The sequence below is a fragment of the Cryptomeria japonica genome, chromosome 8, assembly GCF_030272615.1.
Source record: "Cryptomeria japonica chromosome 8, Sugi_1.0, whole genome shotgun sequence".
Lineage (NCBI taxonomy): Eukaryota > Viridiplantae > Streptophyta > Pinopsida > Cupressales > Cupressaceae > Cryptomeria > Cryptomeria japonica.
In genome coordinates this window covers 338,422,699-338,445,219 of record NC_081412.1, presented here as the reverse complement: position 1 = coordinate 338,445,219, position 22,521 = coordinate 338,422,699, and the positions used below count along the sequence as shown (strand labels likewise).

Below are 22,521 nucleotides of genomic sequence, written 5' to 3'. Positions count from 1 at the left end.
TACAATCAATAAACAACAAGCTGGCCACACCAACAAGGCTACAGCCACAAACTAGAGCACTTAAAAGCAAATCATGAGGGTCTAACAAGCACCCTCAGCCAAACCATAAGGAAATTCCCAACTCCCTTAACCTGTAATAAAAACTCCAAGCAGAAAAATGCTAGCCCAAACCTTAACCAAAAACAACCACAATCTAAACTGGGCCCTTGAAAACTATCAGCATCCAGCCAGACAAGATAATACAAAAAAAGCATTAAAAGTTGAACCGAAACATGGGGGTTTTGAAAGGCTCCCATAACCTTACGAATGGGTTTTGAAATGGCTCCCAAAACCACCAGAATGAAGCCAGTAACCTCGAAGTTTCTGATAGCCGCACCTTTAACAGCAAAGCATCTATCCACCAAAATAGGATAGGAACCCACCTCCATAGGGGCTAAAAGGTAGGAAACCATCAGCAAAGAGAACAAAGCTTCAAACCACGAACCAAATTCCAGCCACCAAGAGATGGAATCACAAAGCTTTGCTGGACAGCTGGGTTTTACAAAGGCTCCCAGAACCAAAAGAAGAAGAAGAGGCCTGAACCAGTCGAACTCCAAGAAGAAAAGCATAACCAAAATATCCACCTCAATAGGAGAAAAGGGGGAGAAACTCTTCAGCCAAGAAATAGCAGCAATCAACCATCCAGCGTCGAGAAACAGGTCATCACCAGCCACCCACCAACACCACCCAGACTGCACCGCAACACCTAGCTCCACCTCTATAGGAGGCAAATAGCCTCCAATACCATCCATCCCCGCCATCAGAGAAGGAAGGGCCACGTCAATAAGGCAAACTGAAGAAAACCCATGTTGCAGAGAGAGGGCGGGCCAAGAGATATTGCCAGCAAAAACACAGTTGGACCCAAGAAGACAACCCATCAACAGATCTTCAAACGAACTCTAGGGCAAAGAAGGACCCTAAAGAATCAAATGCAACCCCAAAAGGCCAGCCAGATCAAGCAACAAAACAAGGGAGAAGGGCATTGGAAGCAAACAATGCACCCCCAACTTCATGGCCTTAAGCCAGGGTTCCAAAAAGAACACCGCCACCAGGAGAAGGAACAGAGTGGCGGCAAACAAAACAACCCACCCCAAGGAAAGAAGACAAACCAAGGGGAGAGGAAAGCCCACAAACACTAAGAAGAGCCGAGTAGTAGAAACGCCACCTGGGTCCCAAATCTTTCCCCCACACCAAAACAAAGGGGGGAAAAAAGAGACCCCAGATCCCTCACCAGAAGAACCCCAAACACCATCAACCGCCACCATATAGAACCATAACGAGGGCCGAGAGACCCATCTCCCTCAACAGCGTCTACATCTACGAAGGGCTGGGGAACGAACACCGCAACAGAAGAAACTCCGAGCTCCTCCCGTAGACAAGACACCACGGAAGGGGGCATATGGTGGGGGAGGGCTCTGTCATCTTCCTCTGCATCATCTCCCTCGCCGTCCAAAGCGCTTCCCCTGCTGCAACCCTCGCGCCTCTTGAACGCTCTCCTCCCACTCTCCACATCGTGCTTTTTATTTTAACTATTATTTATTGTTAATAGTTAATTATATTATATTTCTTTCTTTTAATTTTTAATTAAAATGTAAGGGTGAGTTTATTTAACTATATTTGAAATATTGAAATTTATATTCAGTTTAATATTTAAATCACGCTAAATTATAATATAATTTATTTTGATTTTATATTCAGATTTAAATATAGAAATATTTAACTATTATTTACTATTAATAGTTAACTATATTATATTTTGTTTTTTTTAATTTTTAATTTGAGTAAATTTATTTAACTATTTTAAAAATATTGAAATTTATATTCATTTTAATATTAAAATCGTGGTAAGTATATTACATAATAAAATAACAAATATTAACTGAAAAATTAATTAATATCACTAAAAAACTTGAGTTTAGATGGTAACGGGAAACTTTAATTTTCACCAATTTAATTAATATCATTTATAGATCTAAACTATAATTTTCACCGATTTAATTAAAATCTACACGAGACATTTTCATGGAGACTATTATTTTCATTGGAAATAAATTGAAATGCCTTCACCGCTTCCCTGTGCATTCCTCAGTAGATTTTGAGTGACTAAAGCGACGGATTGAGCGACCAACGTGACAAATTCTGCAAACACTTGCAACCCCATGTCGCCGCAAATTTTTTACACTTTCTCGCACCCTTTTATCGCGTTTTAGGGTTTCGCGGCAGGTTTCCTTAATTATGATTTATTCCGGATTATTCCTACGATTTTTCCCTAACTTACTGAAAGAAAAAACGTTGAAAACATGAAAAATTGTTGACCATTTTTTTGCAATTTTTTGGGGGAAAAAATCATAAACCTTCCTGACCCCCGATTAATGGGGACTAATCGCAATTTTTTCTCAATGTGTGCTTCTTTTCTCTATCCTAAGTCATGTCCAAATATGCCACAATTTGGGCATAACAATCAACTTGGACTTTATGATGACAAACCCAGTTGATCCCTAAAATAATATCACATGACACCAAAGGTGCAACAAATAAAGCTACACTAGTTATGTAACTAGAAAATTGAAGTTTTGCCCCTCTCAAAAACTCATCAACTATTTTGGTTTGCTTGATTCCATTTAGAACTAACCAAGTGTCTTCATTATTGCCCACTATCTTATGCAAATAACTACTAATTCTATAGAAATAAAAAGATTTTGCTCATTAAATCTCTATCAAAATTGTTACTCCTTGGCCATATAGGATACCTCTTCTGCTACAACATTTTGAAACAAAACCTACGTATTCTCAATAGCAATGTGCATTCAATGTGGAGGGGGTAGGTCCCACAAACTTGGACCTAGCCTAATGGTTCTAAGAAGGTCTCGCACCTTTGTTCCTTACTAGAAAAAAATTGAGATGATAGTCTTCACCATGACTAGCAAACTTCCAATCAATATCCTTATGAATCTTGTCATTGTTGCTTCTATTGTTCCTTAATTGTTCTTAGGTGCAAAATTCCCTCTATCATCCCTCCACAATTTGTAATGGTATTACTAGATCTCATCCCCCACTCTCCCCAACCCCCCACTCTGCCCCCTTTTTCTTAATTTCACCCCTCCCATCTTGAAGAATATCTTTTGAAAGGTTCGTGCTTGAGACATTTGAGATTTCTAGAAACTATCACTATGATTCTAACATGTTGAAGCTAAAACTTGCATCTTACACTCCTACTTAAGTTCCTTTTCAAAAACTTGAGTCCATATGCTCAATCCCATGCAGCTCCACCTTGGTTCCTATCTTTACATTAAGCCCTAAAAGGAACTTATAAATGTAAAACCTTACATCTTTCTAATACAATGGTACATCATTGAGTAGAAGACTAAAGTTCTTCCAATATTGGGTCATAGTCATCAACCTTTTCTTAAGATTATGGAATTCAGTAATTTTCTAACCAAATAAAGTTGGATTTACCAACTCCTTTGTGTAGTTAGCCCCAACTCTTTCTTGCAGTTTTTCTTCCATATTGGTGCTTCACCATTTAATTGATAGGCATCCCACATTGCCTTAGAGTTATCGAAATAATTTTGGAGTTTCACTATGCCATCATTGACTTGAGATGCATCATATTTAAGTTGTGCCATCTTTTTAAGGTCATTAGCAAGTTCTTGGACAAGCCTGTTAACTTCAATTTATGCTTGTTAAACAACAACCAATTTTGGTTCACTTATTTAGATTTTTCCATTTGCAAATCTTAAGGAGTCATTTCCATCTCATACAAATTTTTCGGTGGTGCCCTAAGCTCATTAAGCCCTTGTTCCCATGGTGTCAATTAGTCTCTTTGTTCAATTATTAGGTTTGTGTTTGCATTGGATAATTCCTCCCTTTTCATTTAAGCTACATTCTCTATGTTGGCAGTCTCTATTTTCTCTCCTTGCACGTGCCATCCCCCAAATGATGTAAATAAAATTTTGTTTTATCTTTTGAGTTTGCTGATTAATTGTGTTCACTATAAATTTATGCACCATTATAACATCCATATAACTGAAAGAGAAAACATGTAAAAAAGAATGCAATAGGATAAAGCCATATTTGTACAACCATATGTAGTCCACATAATTATGTATCCTTATTTATTAATTAATATATTCATTTTGATTACATAAGAATATTTATTGCCTTTAACATATTCTTACATTTATTTGGCTTTTTCTCAATTCTATCATTCTTCCTTAGGTTCTTCATCTAAAGAACCTTTGGTGATTACAAAAAAATTGTGCACCCTAAGATACTCTTGCCAAGATACTCAATTTTAATGTTGTTGTTAGGAAGGTGTGTTCTACACGTTGTGTAATCACCTTGAATGTTATCATAAGTTGTGGTCCTCATGAGATGGAAAGCCACAATTGGTTGTTACATTGTTTTCTCCTAAAGTAGCATTGTATAGGACATTGGAATCACAAATATTAACAGGGATCACAAAAGGACAAGCAAATCGACAAAAGCATCAAAAGATGGTCACATGGGACAAAGAGTACCACGTGGGACACATTGGAATGTGGAGATCCTTGAGAGATGTCAAGAGTCACACATAGTCATTTGAATTCACTTGTAGAACATGTAAGGTTTAAATCAGAAGACTAGTTTCAGTTTAATCCTTCAATGTTTCAGTGAAATACTTCAGTTTAACACCAACTCTTCTATTATGTTATTTATTTAAAGTTTTAAACAATCCAACTAAGTAAAACTCAAAATCCAACTTCTGATTCAAAGAGTTAAATAACTGCTGTTTTGACTAGATTACAGATAATAAGGACAACGTTGTTACCCGTTGTTGTTTTTGATGATGTCAGCAGTGCCTTTGAGTAAGTGCTATGGCATACTCTCAAAATAGTGTCAATAGCATGTTTAACCTTTGGAATGTACTGGCTTATGTCACGTCCTGTAATACCTAAGTCAGAAGATACAGGACTTGCGGACGACATAGAATATGAGTTTCGAGGTGAGACAGAAACTCCAGAACCTGAAGATGAACTTAATAATGCAACCGAGCCCCGTAAAGATGATGTTGCAGAGAAGTGAACATCATCACACCGGAATGTGTCTGAACCAACCCGACGTCCTGAGGGAGAGATAACCACTGCAAGTAGAGCCCGAAGACCAATAACTTTTGCTTCACTTAGGCTGTCTGCCCTCAACAGTTCCAATATCATGTGATTCATAGCAAAATCTAAGTTGCTTTCTGCTATTGTGACACAAAATTCAACAAGTTTATCATGCTGTACATCCTGAGTAAGAGAACCTTTTTTCAAAAATGCCAGCAACTGTGATGTTACACTGTGAAGATAATCCCATACACGATCTTTGGGCTGATGATCAGCATAAACATTTAAATAAAATCGTACAACTCGATGAAGACAATCCAAAGCCATGGATCGGTTGTTTTTTTCCTGTGACATTCAGCACACAATAATTTTAAAAAAGTTAAAACCACTGATCATAACACTAGAGAGAACCCCAATTTTATGAAAAACAGTTTAACACTATAGCAGATTAAAATCATGCTTTAAAACGTTTAAAAAGCATTAAAGACAACAGAAGCCATAAAGATGTATAGATTGACTATAAATTAAGTCCTTTCAAACTAGTTCCAATAAACAATCTGCAAACAGTTTAATGCTGGCTATTTTAATGAAATTTTTGGGTACTGATCTTACTCTCAGAAGTTTATACAAATGCTCCATGTGAGGACCAAAGTTACTGTTAAAAACATGGGGGTCACCAAGGCACAGCAAAAGAGTCACTAAGGGATATCCAACCTGCATCAACATGACATTTTGTGTTAAGTTACATCATTAACATTCCTGATGCATTCAAATTTGAAATGCCTATAAAGGAACTTTATGTTTATTACCATACTTTGGGTAAAAGACCAGAAGAAATAATAGCAAGTAATATTTGAGAACTATAAAAACAAATCTTCCGAGATCCCAGTTGTTTACAGTTCTCTTAAGCTAAAATTTATATATAAAACTGTTAAGTATGCCAACACATAACAAACTAGTAAAATGAAATTATTTGTTTTTGCCACTCACTATAATATGCTTGTTCTGTTTTTCCATCCAATGCATGAGCTGCCCCCGAATCCGAGCTACTGCAACATACCATAGTGCCAATGCTGATTCTACACCCATAGGCGGCCAGTGTGCTTTGCCTCCGTCTGCAACTGGAGCAAGTATACTTGAAAGCATATTGCATAAAGCATGATGTAGCTCTGTCTTCCTTTTGGGTGGTGTGCGGTTAAGAGGATTTGCTTTTCCAACAAATGAAGTTGAGGCATTCAAGCCACCTAGAGTTGTCACCTGTGCAATTCTCCCCAAAAAAACTTCAAATTGAAGCCATTCAATAGTTTAACTATTTGCAAGAAAACACACAACACAAAATTGACAGTACTAAAACTGAACCAAAACTAGTTTAACAATGGTGGGCAGAAACTAAAGAACAAACAAAATATTATGGGGTAAAAAAATGAAGAACATAAAAAACGAGTCAATTTAAGAAAATCACACAAGCAACACAACATAAATTTCATGTCATGCAACATATGAAAATCCCTTTGGAAAACACGTAACCTAGGGCCACTTTAATAAACAGCCAATAAATTACTAATATCTATCACCTGACATTAACATCCGCTAGACACAAGAAAGAGATGTTGCCACAAATAGAGCAGTAGGTAACTACTTATTCGAAGGTATAAAATGTATATCGAACCATAGTTACGAGACTCACCCAAACTCAGAAATTTTAAAAGGAAATTGGTCCAAACAAGTACCAAAGACTCAAGAAAAAGGAGTCTCGTCTGTAAAACTTGGCCATTATAATCAAGAGGAAAGTTAGGAAAAAAAAATCAAAACCTCTAAACCTAAAACACACAAAATGGTCTTTACCACTTCAAAATGATATTCATTCCATTTGCAAGAAGAAGAAAAAAAAATTGAAGCTAAAAATACATCTATTGAAACAAAAACTAGCAAACATAGTTAGGGCCCAATAAATGCTCTACATTTTGGTTAAAACCATTATAATTGTTAATTATTGCATCTGGGATAAGGCTTGTGTGGCACAAAGACTTTAATTTGAGATTGGTGGCAGAGGCTCCACCCCTCAATCCCACCATATATTACAACACAGAACACAGCAGAGGCATTGCCCTTCAACCCCACTAGGAGATTCATTAAAAGAGATTAAAATGTGAAAGAAGGCATCTGTAATGAAGGATTGTCCAGTCTGAAAGGATTAAATTTAGGCTTGGTGGCAGGGGCGTTGCTCTTCAACTCCACTCTATATTGCGACAGCAGTGCTGTCAAAAAACCATGCAAAGAACACTGCACTTTGACCCCACTAGGTGTGGCCACCCTCAAATCCCAAATCTAGCTTTGAAAAGAAAACAACGAAAAATTATTTTGGGCCATGACACATGCAAAATATAACTTTTTTATTCTTTCGACTTTTTCCCAATTAAGATCCCACACAATTTGGCAGTAGATTTTCCAGGTAGCAGAGTTTGCAGGTCTGAGTTGAAATTTGGTGTGAAGAAGCATCCCGAAGAGTTGAACACAATACCAACTGAGCTTGTTTGCTTGAAACAAGCCTCAACAGTTTTACGAGACCATATTCATTCATCTAGGGCAACAAATTGAGGACTCACTGATTTTTCGAGATTTTTCCAGATTTAAATTTTTAATTAGTTTCAAACTCTTGCATGCATTTAGTATACAAAGGTGATAATTAGACCTACTTGAGTCAGTCTCAAATAAAATGGCAACATTTATAGCCATGCAAATAAGCATGTGAAATTTTTAAAAAATGGCAAGTTAAGAAAACTGCTAAAAATTGCAAAAAAAAGTAATTTTGGATTTTCTTTTCAGTTTTGGAGATACAATTCAATGAGACTTGAAGTTTGATGATGATTCTGAGAATTTCTTTCATTTTGCTTCCATATATTGATAATGAATCCTATGTTGTGAACGTTGGTTGCATCATCTGGTATCAGAGCAGGAAAATGACTGTGAGAGGAAAAGGAAGAGCAGGTCTTACCCAGATGCATAGGAATATGGAAAATCTACAGAGGCAAGTAGCAGAGTTTGCAGGTATGGTAGTGGATTAGAGAATAAGACAAAGGAGAGATGATTGTGATGAGGAAACAAGATAGAGAGATAAAGATTGGTATATAAAACATGAAGATGAAGCACAGTTAGAGCATCTACCCTTTGAAGAAAAGATACTCAGAGCATTACAACAAAGAAATGAATGAATCAAAATCGAAGTTTCAAAGTATCCATCCAGTCTCAAACAAGAGGAGCTAATAGATTCGTTGAATAATATGGATAAATTCTTTGAATGGAAGATTATGATAGAGGAGAAGAAGGTGAATTTTGCATGTACTATATTTAAGGGTCATGCAATCATCTACAAAAGGAAAGAGTTAGAAGAGGGAAGGATAAAGTTAAGACACGGTAAAAATGGAGAAGAAGCTAAGAGATAAATTACTACCTGTGTGATGTTACGTATTAACACATCGCCCCATTGCAAATGGGGACCCCACTTTTTGCTTAGATTAGGTGTCTTAGTTTTCTTAGTTTCTTTAGTGGTTAACCTTTCCTAGTGAGTAAGAGATGTCAGGTTGTGGTCATGTTGCGAAATTGCTTGAGTATGTAGGTTGTCAATAATGTCAATATGTTGCAAGAATTGCCAAGGTTGTCAGGAAGGAGTCAAGGTGGACAAATTGGGAAATTTCCTTCTGGGCTTTGATTTTGGGAAATAATGATTTTTAAGGAAAAAAAAAATTCTTGTATAATGAAATCCCCCTCTTGTGCATTTCAATTTTCATCTTTAGGAAAAACAAAAAAAGAAATTCGAAGGCAATGGACTTCGACAATCAACCTCCAACATCAAGCAAGAGCCTGCGCATCAACTTAAGTTCATAAGAAGTAAAATTTTCTAAGTATTAATCCTGCGGATCAACTTAGGTTGGTGTGAAGGTAAAAATTGCTTAAGTAAAATATCGATCCTCAAAGATAAGAAAAGGCCCGCAGATCAACTTAGCTTGGTGGGAAGTGAACAAGTATAATAAGGTTGGTTGCACACCGACTTAGGTTTGTAGGAAATGAAATTTGCTTATTCAAGCTCAACTCCCAATGATGAGAAAGAGGATACACATAAACTTAAATTGATTGGAAATTGATTTTCCTAAAGAAGATGAAAGTGCGAATCAACTTAAGTTCATGAGAAGGGCAAGCAAAAGAGCTAAAGGTTAACTCATACCCTTAGAAGATAAAATTCTTCCCCATAGTCTAAAAGATATAAGGTAGACATCTTAATTTAAACCTCTCCCTCTTCCAAACAAATGAAGAGACATCGGACACCACTTCATTAGCAATGAAAATGGCAAAGTTCAAACAAATGAGATTCACAAGAACCTAAGTTGAAATCAACCTATTTAGAAATTGGAGATGAAATGAAGTAGGTCAGATGAAGCAAATTTGAAGAGGTCATAAAAAGGAAGATGGAAAGATGAAAGCTAGAACTTGAGAGAGATGAAGTTCACTGGAAGGTAGAATGAATCAAGGAAGATGAGTTTAATAAACAAGGGAAGATATTTGGTTAAACTTAAGTCGACTGGAAGGTGTTAAGAGAAAGCGATTCAATTTAAAGAGATTCTAAGTAAAACAAAATGTTTCAATTACTTGCTAAGTCGGCGGGATAGGAAGGCGTAATTTCCCTTGAAGAATTGCAAAACACAATAAAATGAAGTTGGCCATCCTAGGAAGATGGAAGGGTGCAACTTTTCTACTCAAAACTTATATATAAGATGGAGGAACCCTTTGGCAATGGAAACAAATTCGAATCAAATTATTTTTGCTCCTCCAAAATTCACACAGCGGCAAGTTATCCTAAATTTGCTTCAAGAAGTGCTATTGAACAGGCCTAAAGGAGATGAGGAGAATCCACCAACCTCAATCCAACAAAGTTGCTTTAAATCTGAATCACTGAAAGATGCTAACTAAGGAATGTAGCAAACTGACTTACTTTTCTGACTTTTGTATTCTTTGACCAGCGAGAAGGAAATTGGTTTTGTTTGTTTGTTGTGGTTTTTCACTTTTTTTGTGTTTTTGCAAAGTATGTATGCTTGGCAATTTAAGTAATGCAATTGAAAGACAATAATAAACATAAGCTAATGACTGAAATTAAAATTCAGATTGACTGAATTTGTAACAGCAATTATTAAAAGCCAATAAACAATGGAATTCACCAAAGACAAGCCAAAATTGGCCTACCAGGGGTCCAATGCCTTGCCTGGAGGGCTGCTTTGTTAGCATAAATGAGTCTAGGTGCTGCTATAGGAGCTATCAATGAGTCCTAACTGCTCCAATGAGTTTATTTCCTCTAGTAAATAATTACCAAAAACAAATCTAACATAAATTGACCAAATTGTTGCTGTTTCATTCAAACCCCCAGGAGAGTTCACTGTAAATGGGCAATTTTCCACATTGATTTGCTCCTATCTCTCTCCAGTGACATCATAAGCTTGAAAGAATGATTCCAATCTTTATTCCTACTGCTGACAATGAGATTTGTACAAAATATCCCAAGTAAAACCCTTCAATTTATTTTTTATGGATTCCAAGAAAGTAGGGAAGGTACAGCTGGCCCTAGAATGGTACGGCTGGCATTTAGGAGAGGAAAACTTGCTGTAAAACCTTCCAATCTGATCAATACTTGCTGTCCAAACCCTTTCCTTGCTACCTCAGCTGATAAATCACTCAATTTGGTCCTCCAATGACCTGAATTACTGAAAATAGTGCCAAATCAAGTAGGGGCTATGTCCAACCTGTGAGAATATGGGAGATTTCGTTCCCAAATCCTTACCAAAACCTGTAGATCTGAATTTGCAGAATAGCTTCAGCTATGAAGAAGAAAATAAACCAAGAATACCAAAAATGAGAGCCAAAACAAAAATATAATAGCCTCCAACCCTAAACGAACTCTTCCAAGGCATCTTTTAAGATTCCAAAAGAATCTTCTTTTCTTCCAAAAGCCATGCCAAACCTTGGGTTGCACTTTACGAGATCTTAAAACATTTTAAAATGTTATATGCCTCTTGGGGGACGTGCAAGGTGGGCCCAAGTGCTCACTTAAGCAAACACTTAATATAAAGTGCTTTTATAAAGTTACTTTATAAGTTTACATTTCTAATTTAAGAAAAAGTTAACTTTATCATTACTTTATAATAAAATATTATAAAGTACATGTATTTATCCATCCAAGTCAAATAAATGACTAAGTATAAGCCCCCAAAGATGGAAAATATCACCTCCTAACCACAATTAATTTGCCTGCGGAGGTGGCTAATAGGCCAAACTATGCAACTGAGTGATCAAACATTAGAGTCCTCCCTTCCCGCAGATTGCTTGTCCACAAGCAATGCCTCCATGTACCACCACCATCCCATACAAGCCATACATAAAATACTGAATGCTCCTGTTGTTCTAGTCTAACATGAATATTATGCAATAACAAGTAGTGATCCATGAGGAACAAAGTACCCAGCAAGCCAACATCCGTATCACATACCAATGCGAGAAATGCAGCACCATCCAACCGCTGCGCCACTCTGATATCAACATCACTACCCCCTCGATGTAACCACTAATCATAGGCCCAGTGGATGAATGTACTATATATGTCAATACTAGGATTCCAGGATAATCTCGGCAAAGATCCATCATGCATATGATGTACCCCTTTGAACATTAAAGTAAATACATATTGCACAAGCATCACAAAGAAGTCCATAGCAACAATCCTGGAACCTGCTACACTCGGGTGTGACAGAATAAGAAACATGCTCAACCATCGCATATAAGCCTTGGTGACTCCTACCCATACAACTATCTGCTCCATCTGGGCAAAACTGATCAAACATCTAAAACCATGAAGCAACATATGGAAGTCTATGTGAAGCGATGTACCAAACACATCAATACCCAAGTCCCACATAAATATATATATATATATATCCTAGTATATGTGATGTAGAAGAAGAGTATCATACCATCACCATCACCATCACATAACCATTTGTGTATGTAGGACATGAAAACTATGCGGGTGTGATATTCTGCATGCTCAAATCCCAACGCCAATGGCCATCCTTTCTCGTTGTAATAACTCTGACCAGCAACATGAATGATTGCAAGCTGGTCATCCAACCAATGCCAATCAAAGAATACCCAAGAGGAATACACCTCAATAATCTCGTGTTGAAACACTAATGTAATCAATGCCAAACCTAAGAAGGGTATATGACTCCGGCTTGGACAACTACCTGTCCATAAGGTGTCGAAGATCATGGAGTCACTGATCAGCAAGAACATCGTTGCTATGTCAAGAGAATCAGATGATAAACTGACCAATGGAGTATGTATGTCATACCTACTCAACAAAGTCTTCTCTAGGGTAACAGCTCCACTAAGAGAGACATCAATAGGACCACTACCAACATCATGAAGTTGATCCACTAAATATTCTACATCTAGCAACACGTGACCCTCAATACCCATTGAGCCAAAAGGAGTGATCCCAATCCTCAAATAGGAGACACTGCCAAAATCATCATGTACCACGACAATAGGGCCATCCTCAAAATCACCTGATGCAACAGATGGCCCTCTGCTACACTCCACTAAAGCACTCATCACAAATATGTCATCTGCTCCAATCGATGTAATGCATGTAACCACATCCTCCATGTGCTCACTACTACTACTAGTGGGTGTATGCTCATCATTAGTATATGTCATAGGAGTCAGAACTATACCTGTGGATGGTGAATATTGTGCCAACCTCAACTCCACGGTAGGTTCCTCAATCTGAAACTGGGACTCTTGAAGGGTTGTCTGAGTGTTCTTCAAGGAGTCCATGGCGACCTCAAGCTCATATGTGAGCTCATCAACCTCCTCTTCCTTTCCCTCTAAAGCATCATGATAGATTCCATCGAGTATGTGAAGACGATCTATATCTGATAATAGTTGTAGATAATTTCTCTTCATTACCCCAATTGCTTCTCTCAGTGCCTAAAACTCTGCAAGGTAAAGTCCACCCTCACGGTGCTCATATGTACCTGGTGTTCACAAACAATGTGCCACCAACTGCTGAACAACATTAAAGTGTTCCAAGGCTGAAGCAATCATGCCTTCATTCACCTTCAGTTGCCCTACCAAATTATGAGGATTATGAAACTCATCACCACCATACAATTTTCCTGGTTTGTCATCCGTATTATGGTATGAGGCTGAGTCACCACCACTATCCGTTTGGTAGACACTCTCTAGTGTACTACCAACTTTGCACATATCATCATCAAGTGTATTGTTGTTATGAACCTCGTGGGGTGGCTCAAATGACATGCTAGAGGTTGTTGATTCGCCAAGTTCAACATACACCTTCCCTATCAAGATAGACTCACAAACATCTGTCAAACTCTCCTTGGAACCATCACCATTAGGCACATTTTCTGTTTTGTTGCCATCTTCTAGTGTCTGATTTGAAAAATCAGACTCATTATGACATGTATCTTCAATATCAAAAGCATCAGTAACACCCAAACAATGAGTGTTTGCATTAGATAACCCCTCACAACCATCATCATCATGTACCGAAGCATCTAAATCATGATTATGCTCAATAGAAAAACTGCTAACATAAAAGTCAGCGCTGCTATGGCTTGTTTTCCCCTTGCATACTTCTTGTTTAACACTCATATATTGTGTGCCAACTGTAGAAATCCCACCTACAACTTCCTATTCCTCCTCATGTGCCATGACCTTTGAATCATCATTGTGTTCATATGAAGGACTGCTGTTATAAAAATCAGAATGGCTGCCATACCTTTGTGACATGTTTTCAACATTCATAGGTACCACTTCATCCCTTGTAGCATGTTCATCAAATTCCTCATAGAGATTTTTACAAACCTCGTTTATGGATGAGTCAATCGGTTCTTCTCCTTTTCTTTGCAGCTGATATGAATTCATAGCATCTCCAACTTCATCTGGAATATCCATAAATTGGGTGGAGGTAAGCATTTCCTATAAATTTTTTGGAAGGGAGTAATACTTATGATAGTTGCCCATGACTGTATCATTGAATGCTTTAACAGGGGGCCTTTTCCTTGTACTTTTAGATGTAGTTGTACCTTTAGAGTGTCTTGAACTCTTTGAAAGTGTTTGATCAAATTCCCTCCGTGCTTGTTTATTTTTACATAACCCTGTCATGATGATTCTTTTTACTATCAACTGAAAACCAAATCCAGTCACACCAAGTGAATGCAATTACCATCCCACAGGCTGACAGGATTATGCTCTGATACCACTGAAAGATGCTGACTAAGGAATGTAGCAAACCGACTTACTTTTCTGATTTTTGTATTGTTTGACCAGCGAGAAGGAAATTGGTTTTGTTTGTTTGTTTTGTGGTTTTTCACTTTTTTTGTGTTTTTGCAAAGTATGCATGCTTGGCAATTTAAGTAATGCAATTGAAAGAAAATAATAAACATAAGCTAATGACTGAAATTAAATTTCAGATTGACTGAATTTGTAACAGCAATTATTAAAAGCCAATAAACAATGGAATTCCCCAGAGACAAACAAAAATTAGCCTACCAGGGGTCCAACACCTTGCCTAGAGGGTTGCTTTGTTAGCATAAATGAGTCCGGGTGCTGCTACAGGAGCTATCAATGAGTCCTAACTGCTCCAATGAGTTTATTTCCTCTAGTAAATAATTACCAAAAACAAATCTAACATAAATTGACCAAACTGTTGTTGTTTCCTTCAAGCCCCCAGGAGACTTCACTATAAATGGGCAATTTTCCAAATTAATTTGCTCCTATCTCTCTCCAGTGACATCATAAGCTTGAAAGAATGATTCCAATCTTTATTCTTACTGTTGACAAAGAGATTTGTACAAAAAATCTCAAGTAAAACCCTTCAATTTATTTTTTATGGATTCCAGGCAAGTAGGGAAGGTACAGCTGGCCCTAGAATGGTACGGCTAGCATTTAGGAGAGGAAAACTTGCTGTAAAACCATCCAATCTGATCAATACTTGCTGTCCAAACCCTTTCCTTGCTGCCTCAGCTGATAAATCACTCAATTTGGTCCTCCAATGACCTAAATTACTGAAAATAGTGCCAAATCAGGTAGGGGCTACATTGAACCTGTGAGAATATGGGAGATTTCGTTCCCAAATCCTTACCAAAACCAGCAGATATGAATTTGCAGAATAGCTCCAGCTATGAAGATGAAGAAAATAAACCAAGAATACCAAAAATGAGAGCCAAAACAAAAATATAATAGCCTCCAACCCTAATCGAACTCTTCCAAGGCATCTTTTAAGATTCCAAAAGCCACGCCCAACCTTGGCTTTGCACTTTATGAAATCTTAAAACATTTTAAAATGTTATATGCCTCTTGGGGGACGTGCAAGGTGGGCCCAAATGCTCACTTAAGCAAACACTTAATATAAAGTTACTTTATAAGTTTGTTTTTCTAATTTAAGAAAAAGTAACTTTATCATTACTTAATAATAAAATATTATAAAGTACATGTATTTATCCATCTAAGTCAAATAAATGACTAAGTATAAGCCCCAAAATATGGAAAATATCACCTCCTAACCAATTAATTTGCCTACGGAGGTGGCTAATAGACAAAACTATGCAACTGAGTGATCACAGGAAAAATGGGGACATTACAAAAAAAGACTCAGTGAATTCATCCTAAGGACTGAAAATCAGAGAGAGAAACAAATATTACGAAGCCCCAACTGGATAGAAAAATCTTCAAACATCAAATCGTGCAAAGAAGAATCAAAAGGCTCATCAAAGACCAAAACCTAAATCTTTTCAAATTCTGAGTACTGATTAAAGATACATCCATCTCGGAGATTGAATTCTAGAGCTTAATCAATTGTTCAAGAAGTTAAGAAAGAAAGATATATCTCAGATTCAGACCTCCAGGGTCACAAGAATCAGGTTTTGTAATGTGAATGGAATGAGCTATCATAATTTAACATAGATAATTCTAAGTTTTGATTTTGTAAATCTGAAAGCATTTATATTCACAAGAAGAAATCAGAACTTAGGAATATTTTTTAAATTAACTTTTAAATCGTCCTTCAAATGTTCTAACTTCTAGCTTCGAACATGAAGATGTGAGGGGAAGATACCACTACAAATCAAGGCAACTTGGAGAAGGCGAATTGGCATCATAGAGGAAGGCTAAAAGCTCGAAAGTGTAGAGATAAAGAGTATCACAACATCAACACATTTGAGCTAAGTCAACAAGGAGATCCACACATTGAGGTCTAGCTCAACATTCCAAGGGAAGGACACTCTTCACATTTCAAAATCAAGGTCATCAACATGATAGAAGATATACCTCAAAGATGCATGGAGAAGGATACACGTCACATGGATTCCAGAGCATCAAAGTCTACTTTTCAAGACAACATGTTCCAAATCAAGCCAAGGAATTCCACGATCAAATAAGGTTAAGGAAGAAAATACTTCAGGGTTCAAAAGTTGAGATTGTGAATATATCACAAAGAGAAAAATTTCGAAGTTAGAGTAAAGAAGAGTGAGCGTGATCAAGGAACGTAGATATTTTCAGAAGAGGCTGATGTGGCATCCTATTCGCATTCAAGCCAATCAAACTACTTCCACAGCAGCAAGTCCAAGTTCAATAAACCTGATTCATCTCATGGTGGAGCAAGTGACACATGGCACCTCATCAAATACTATTTTATGTACCTAACCTATTCTCTCATTGGTTAGAAATCAAGACGGACATGTGTTCAAATCAAATGTAATTTTCTCATTGGCCAGAAGGAGTTTGTTGTAACAAACCCTAACTAGGGTTTCCATTTGTAATGCTAGCCATTGATATGAGCCATCCATTGTAAAGAGCTATCTATAAAAGGCTCAAATCACTCATTTGTAAAAAGTTAACAAGAGTAGAATAATAGTGGAGTATTATTTAGTAGTTCAAGAATAGTTTAGTAGCAGATAGCAGCTAGAGTAGAATAGGAAGAGAAGGTAGAAATTGTTAACAAAGTTGTAAATAAACTTCCTTTCCATTAAAGTTATGGTGGAATGTGTTGTTTCTGATAAAATAGCATGGTTTCTTGTTGGATCTTCACATTAGCTACTAATAATTAGATGAATGAAAGAACTTTGTGCATGATCAATGGTGAAAATCATATATCCATGCCACTAGCAATTTGTTGATTGTAAGTTTGCCTTGTGTGGTCAACTGGAATCCTTAAATGAGAACTTCCATCGCTATTCACAATTTGATATGCATTCCCTTGATGGTATCCTTGTTGTTGATAGTGATTTGAACATCATATACCTACCTTAGAAGATTGCACTAAGCTTTGTGGAGTTGTTGCTTTGCATGTCAAAGCAAGGCTTAGTCAAGTTTCACCAAAGATTGTCCATCATTCCTACAATCTTAGGATTAGATTAGATTCCTTAAACCCTATCTTTTAATATTTTATTTTCCAAGCAAGTAGTTAGAATCTAAGTTCCAACAACATCCAAACATTCAACATTCAAGATTCAATGTAACTCCCCTTGGATTACCAGCAATCACATCGACCAATTGAGCTATCCACATGTCATGACCTAGCTATAGAAACTTTGGAGTCATCTTGGTTGATCACATCATTTAGCATCCAAGAAGATTTTGATCAAGAGAGGATAGAATGCTTTTGGTATTTTATTTTGTGTTCGATTGTGCTAAAAAACACATCAACACTATGTAGTATACACATACCCTTTCTCATAAGTTTCAAAATTTGAGGCAAAACTTATCTAGTACTACACAAATGAATTTTGTAAATTGTCCATTAGTGTAAATCATCAAGAGACTGCTGAACATAAGGCTACAAGGTATGCAAATGGTATAAAATTCTCTATTCAAGATGAACTGAGAATAGTTGACAAAATGTTCAAGGGAGTAGAGGAGTGAGGAGGCAAACAACATCCCTATTGCAAGGCGATTTAAATTATGGTAGAGTAAAATCATCTCAAGGAGCAAAGAAATTGGAAAATACCAATCAAGATTTTCAAAACCCACAATGAGATGGAGGATTTCAAAGGAGCACAAATTACAGTGGTGGTGGTGGTGGTGGTGGTGGTGGTGGATGGGGAAACCTACAAAAACCTTACATTTACAATAGTTGTAGTGAACAGGGTAATAAAGCATTTGAATGTCCAAATTATCACATGCAAGGGAGTAAACAAGGAGAATGTAAGAACTGCTGGTTCTAACTGTCATGAAAAACTATTGCTCGTGTTTTTTCATTTTCAAGGTTTTTGAACAAAGTTAAAGCATAAAATAACACATGTGCCAAGCAAGAATTGCACATAGTATAAATATAACTAAAATTGAGAGCAACTACAACTATATTATGAATAAGATACCTGCTACAATAAATCCTACTGCTAATTGCATACCCGTGGATCCTTAGCTTAATTCAAATGAAGAAATTTGGTGTTTGCTAGCCAAAACTGGGAAACTAACCAAAATGGTTGTACAAGTCCAAGAAATGATTTCTCTGAGCCAGAAAGTAGATAGAATAGCTTGAAAGGACTAGGCGTTGGGAATTGTGCATTCAAAATGCACTTTGGGTAGGCATTCCAGCCTCCCAAGCAAAACGCCCCTTTTCTAGAGCCCCACGTGCCAAGCTGATTGGTACAGCCAGCAAGGGAATCTTGTACAGCTGGTTATTAAACTGAAACAATGCTGCTAATGAGGCTTCTAACCTTAATTGCCTCCTTCCTTATTCCAAATCTGCATATAACTAACACAAATAACCTCTGATGAAGCACATGAAAACTTTTGTCTGAAGCCCTCAGTTTGCAATAATTAACTTGATCTTTCATAGCCTCAGAATCACAGATCCATGAAGAATGAACGTTCTTCAATAGCAAACCCTCTGAAACCCTTGTCTCAGACAATCCATAGAGAAAATAACAAGCAATGTCAAATAATCAATAATGGAGTTTGAATTGCTTCCAATTTCCTTAGAACCCCCAAATGGCATGATTTTCAAGTACGCCCAAATGCATTTTAAATACATTAAAATGTATTTAATTAACTTTGCATAGTTTATATTCAACTCGGGCACCCAAATCATTTAAGTGATTTAATAGAAATCACTTTATAATATTTAAGTGACCTTTTAAATTAATAAAGTCACTTTATGACTTTATAATATAAGCACGTAAGTTAAATAAATAACTTAACCACTAAAATATTAATCTCCCTCAATATTTAGTCTTTTGACGAACCGTCAAAAGAAGGAGTCAACAATGAATAACCCCCATGTGTCCAGGTGCCCTGACTAAACATAGCACAAATGCCAGATTGACTTACTAAAAATAGTAAGTCCCTCAACTAAGCCCACACACAAACTGCTAAGGCCCTGGAACTGAACCCAAGACTGAATTGAAGAAGTGGAACTGCCACTGAGACTCTTTATCCAAAATGTTATCCTAGGAGAGTCCAAAAATGATAGGCTAACCCATCAGTTACAAAGACTAACTAGGGTGGGGACATCACAGTCCGCCCTCCTTGAATTTGCTTGTCGTCAAGCAAACTCAATGTAGGATGTTGTAAAATACTCTCGCCTTCCCAAGTAGCATCCTCTATTGGCAGATCTCTCCACTTAACCAAAATTTCCATAATGATCTGCCTCCGAAGGTGATGCTCTCTAGTCTCTATGATGGCCTTAGGTACTAAAATCAACTTCCCCTCATTATCCAAGGAGGGTAAGTCTGAAGAAGGAGCTATATGTTGTCTCAATGCCTTCTTGAGGCGCAAAACATGGAACACATTATGGACCTTACTATCTGCTGATAAATCCAACTCGCAAGCCACCTCGCCAACTCACCTGATAATCCTACATGGCCCATAATAACGTGGCTTGAGTTTCTCAGAGCCCTTCTTCCTAAGAGAGGATTGTCTATACGGCTGAAGCATCAGATACACCACATCCCCGATCTCAAAAGATCTCTCAACCCTCCTCTGATCAGCATATTGCTTCTGTTGATTCTAAGCCTTCTAAATGCTCTCACGAAGAATGCTCATGATATCCCGGTTCTCCTGCAATAGATCCCCAGCACTCGGTACTCTGCAATCGCTCAACAATAAATCCAAAAAACTAGGAGCATCATAACAATACAAAACTCTGAATGGTGTCATCTGAATAGTCATGTGGTGAGTAGAATAATAACAATACTCACAAAGGTGCAACCACTTCACCCAAGCTTTCTGCTGCCCATAAATGTAGTTCCGCGGATATCCCTCCACCCATCTGTTGACAATCTTTGTCTGCCCGTCAGTCTAAGGGTGGTAGCTAGTACTCGAAGTGAGCTCTGTCCCACATAGTCTGAATAACTCCTGCCAAAAGTTACCCATAAACCTATTGTCTCAATGACTAACAATACTCCGAGGTAATCCATGCAATCTGAATACCTCACGAAAGAAAAGGTTGGCCACCTGTGCAGCTGAATAAGTAGTCGTGATCGGGAAGAAATGTGCATACTTAATCAACTGATCAACTACCACATAAATGTTGTCTCTCCCTTGAGCTTTCGGCAAGCCCGTAATAAAGTCCATAGACACGAATTCCCACTTCCTCTAAGTAACCCAGCAAGGAAAGCATGCTCCTACTTGTTCTGCTGACAAACAGAGCACTCCCTGACACACTAGAGAACATCAGATTCGAGACCCTACCAAGTAAATCTCTCTCGTACCTGCCTATAGGTCTTAAAGTAATCGAGATGACCAGCCATGGATGAATCATGTAGCGATCTCAATACCGTGTTCCTCATATCTGAATCTAGGACAAAATATTCTCTCTTTGTAAATGATAAGATCATTCACAAGAGAGTATCTATTGTCCTGTACTGTCCCATCAATAATGCCAGAGCCCATGGATTCTTGGCATACTCTGCTATAATCAAATGTTTCCAATCCTCGAAAACAACTGCCACAGAGCTCAAATGGGGACGATGAGATAAAGCATCAGCAACAACGTTTTGAGACCCTTTGACATAGGAGATGTAAAAATCACAAGACTGTAACTTGCTGACCCACTTTTGTTGACACTCATTAAGATCTCGTTGTCCAAGGAAATGCTTCAAGCTATTATTATCAGTTTTGACACAAAACATTTTGCCAACTAAGTACTGCCTGGACTTGGCCATTGCATGCATGATGGCCAACATTTGCTTATCATAAATACTATAGCTCCTCTCAAGACCCCTAAGCTTCCTACTCTCAAAAGCTATAGGATGACGATCCTGCATAATCACGACACCAATACCCTCTCCACATACATCGCAATGAAGCTCAAAAGGTTTGGTGAAAGCTAGTAAATCTAGAACTGGACATGTTGTCATCAATTGCTTGAACTTCTCAAAACACTCTTGTGCTAAAGGTGTCCAAACAAATGCACACTTCTTTGTCAAATCAATAAGTGGTGCGGCTTGTCGTGAGAAACCACTAACAAACCAACAGTAGAAGGCACATAAACCAGCAAATCCCCTAAGCTGAGTCAAGGTCACAGGCGTAGGCCAATCAACAATGGCATGAACCTTATCATGATCCATGCGAACTGCCTCTCTGCTGATTATGTGACCCAAATACAAAAGTTTTGCCATACCCAATGCACACTTGGACTCCTTGGCGTAAAAAGACTCCCTGTCAAGTATGCCTAAAACAGTATCCAAGTGAACCAGGTGTTCCTCCCAAGTTCGACTGTAAACCAAAATGTGATCAAAGAAAACCTGAAAAAATCTCCTCAACTGAGACTCGAAGACCCTGTTCATAATGGACTCAAAGGTGGCTGGTGCGTTGGTCAACCCAAAAGGCATAACCAAAAACTCAGTGTCCACAATGACATCTAAATGCAGTCGTCTCAATATCCTGCTCCCTAACACTGATCTGATGATAACCTGTCTTCAAGTCAATCTTAGAGAAATAAGAAGCTCCGTGAAGCTCATCTATCAACTCATCGATGCGAGGAATGGGATACCTGTTCTTTATCGTCCTTCTATTCAACATACGATAATCAATGCACATTCTAAGTGTACCATCTTTCTTCTTCACCAAAACAATTGATGAAGCGAAAGGAGACTTACTCGGCCTTATGTGTCCCATAGCTAGAAGTTCTTTGATAGTTTTCTCAATTTCATCTTTGAACCACTTCAGGTGTCGGTAAGGTGTAATCATGATGGGCTTGGTGCCCGCTTCAAGCTCAATGATGTGCTCTATGCCTCTATCAGGAGGCCTACCAGGAGGTATGTCACTGAACACCTTTCTATGCTTGACTGTAAGCTCCTGAATATCTGAAAGGTAAGGTGTT

The 22,521-nt window shown here is 37.7% G+C and overlaps 1 protein-coding gene across 1 annotated transcript in view; it reads right to left on the bottom strand.

Annotated features, from left to right (window-relative positions):
• Positions 1-22,521, bottom strand: part of LOC131079022 (uncharacterized) — a 239,365-nt gene that overhangs the window by 54,456 nt on the left and 162,388 nt on the right. The window contains exons 8-10 of the mRNA XM_058016888.2: positions 6,117-6,383; positions 5,739-5,840; positions 4,850-5,471 (exon numbers count right to left, since the gene is read on the bottom strand). Of these exons, the coding sequence (XP_057872871.2) occupies positions 4,850-5,471; positions 5,739-5,840; positions 6,117-6,383 (991 nt within the window). The remainder of the gene's footprint in view (positions 1-4,849; positions 5,472-5,738; positions 5,841-6,116; positions 6,384-22,521) is intronic.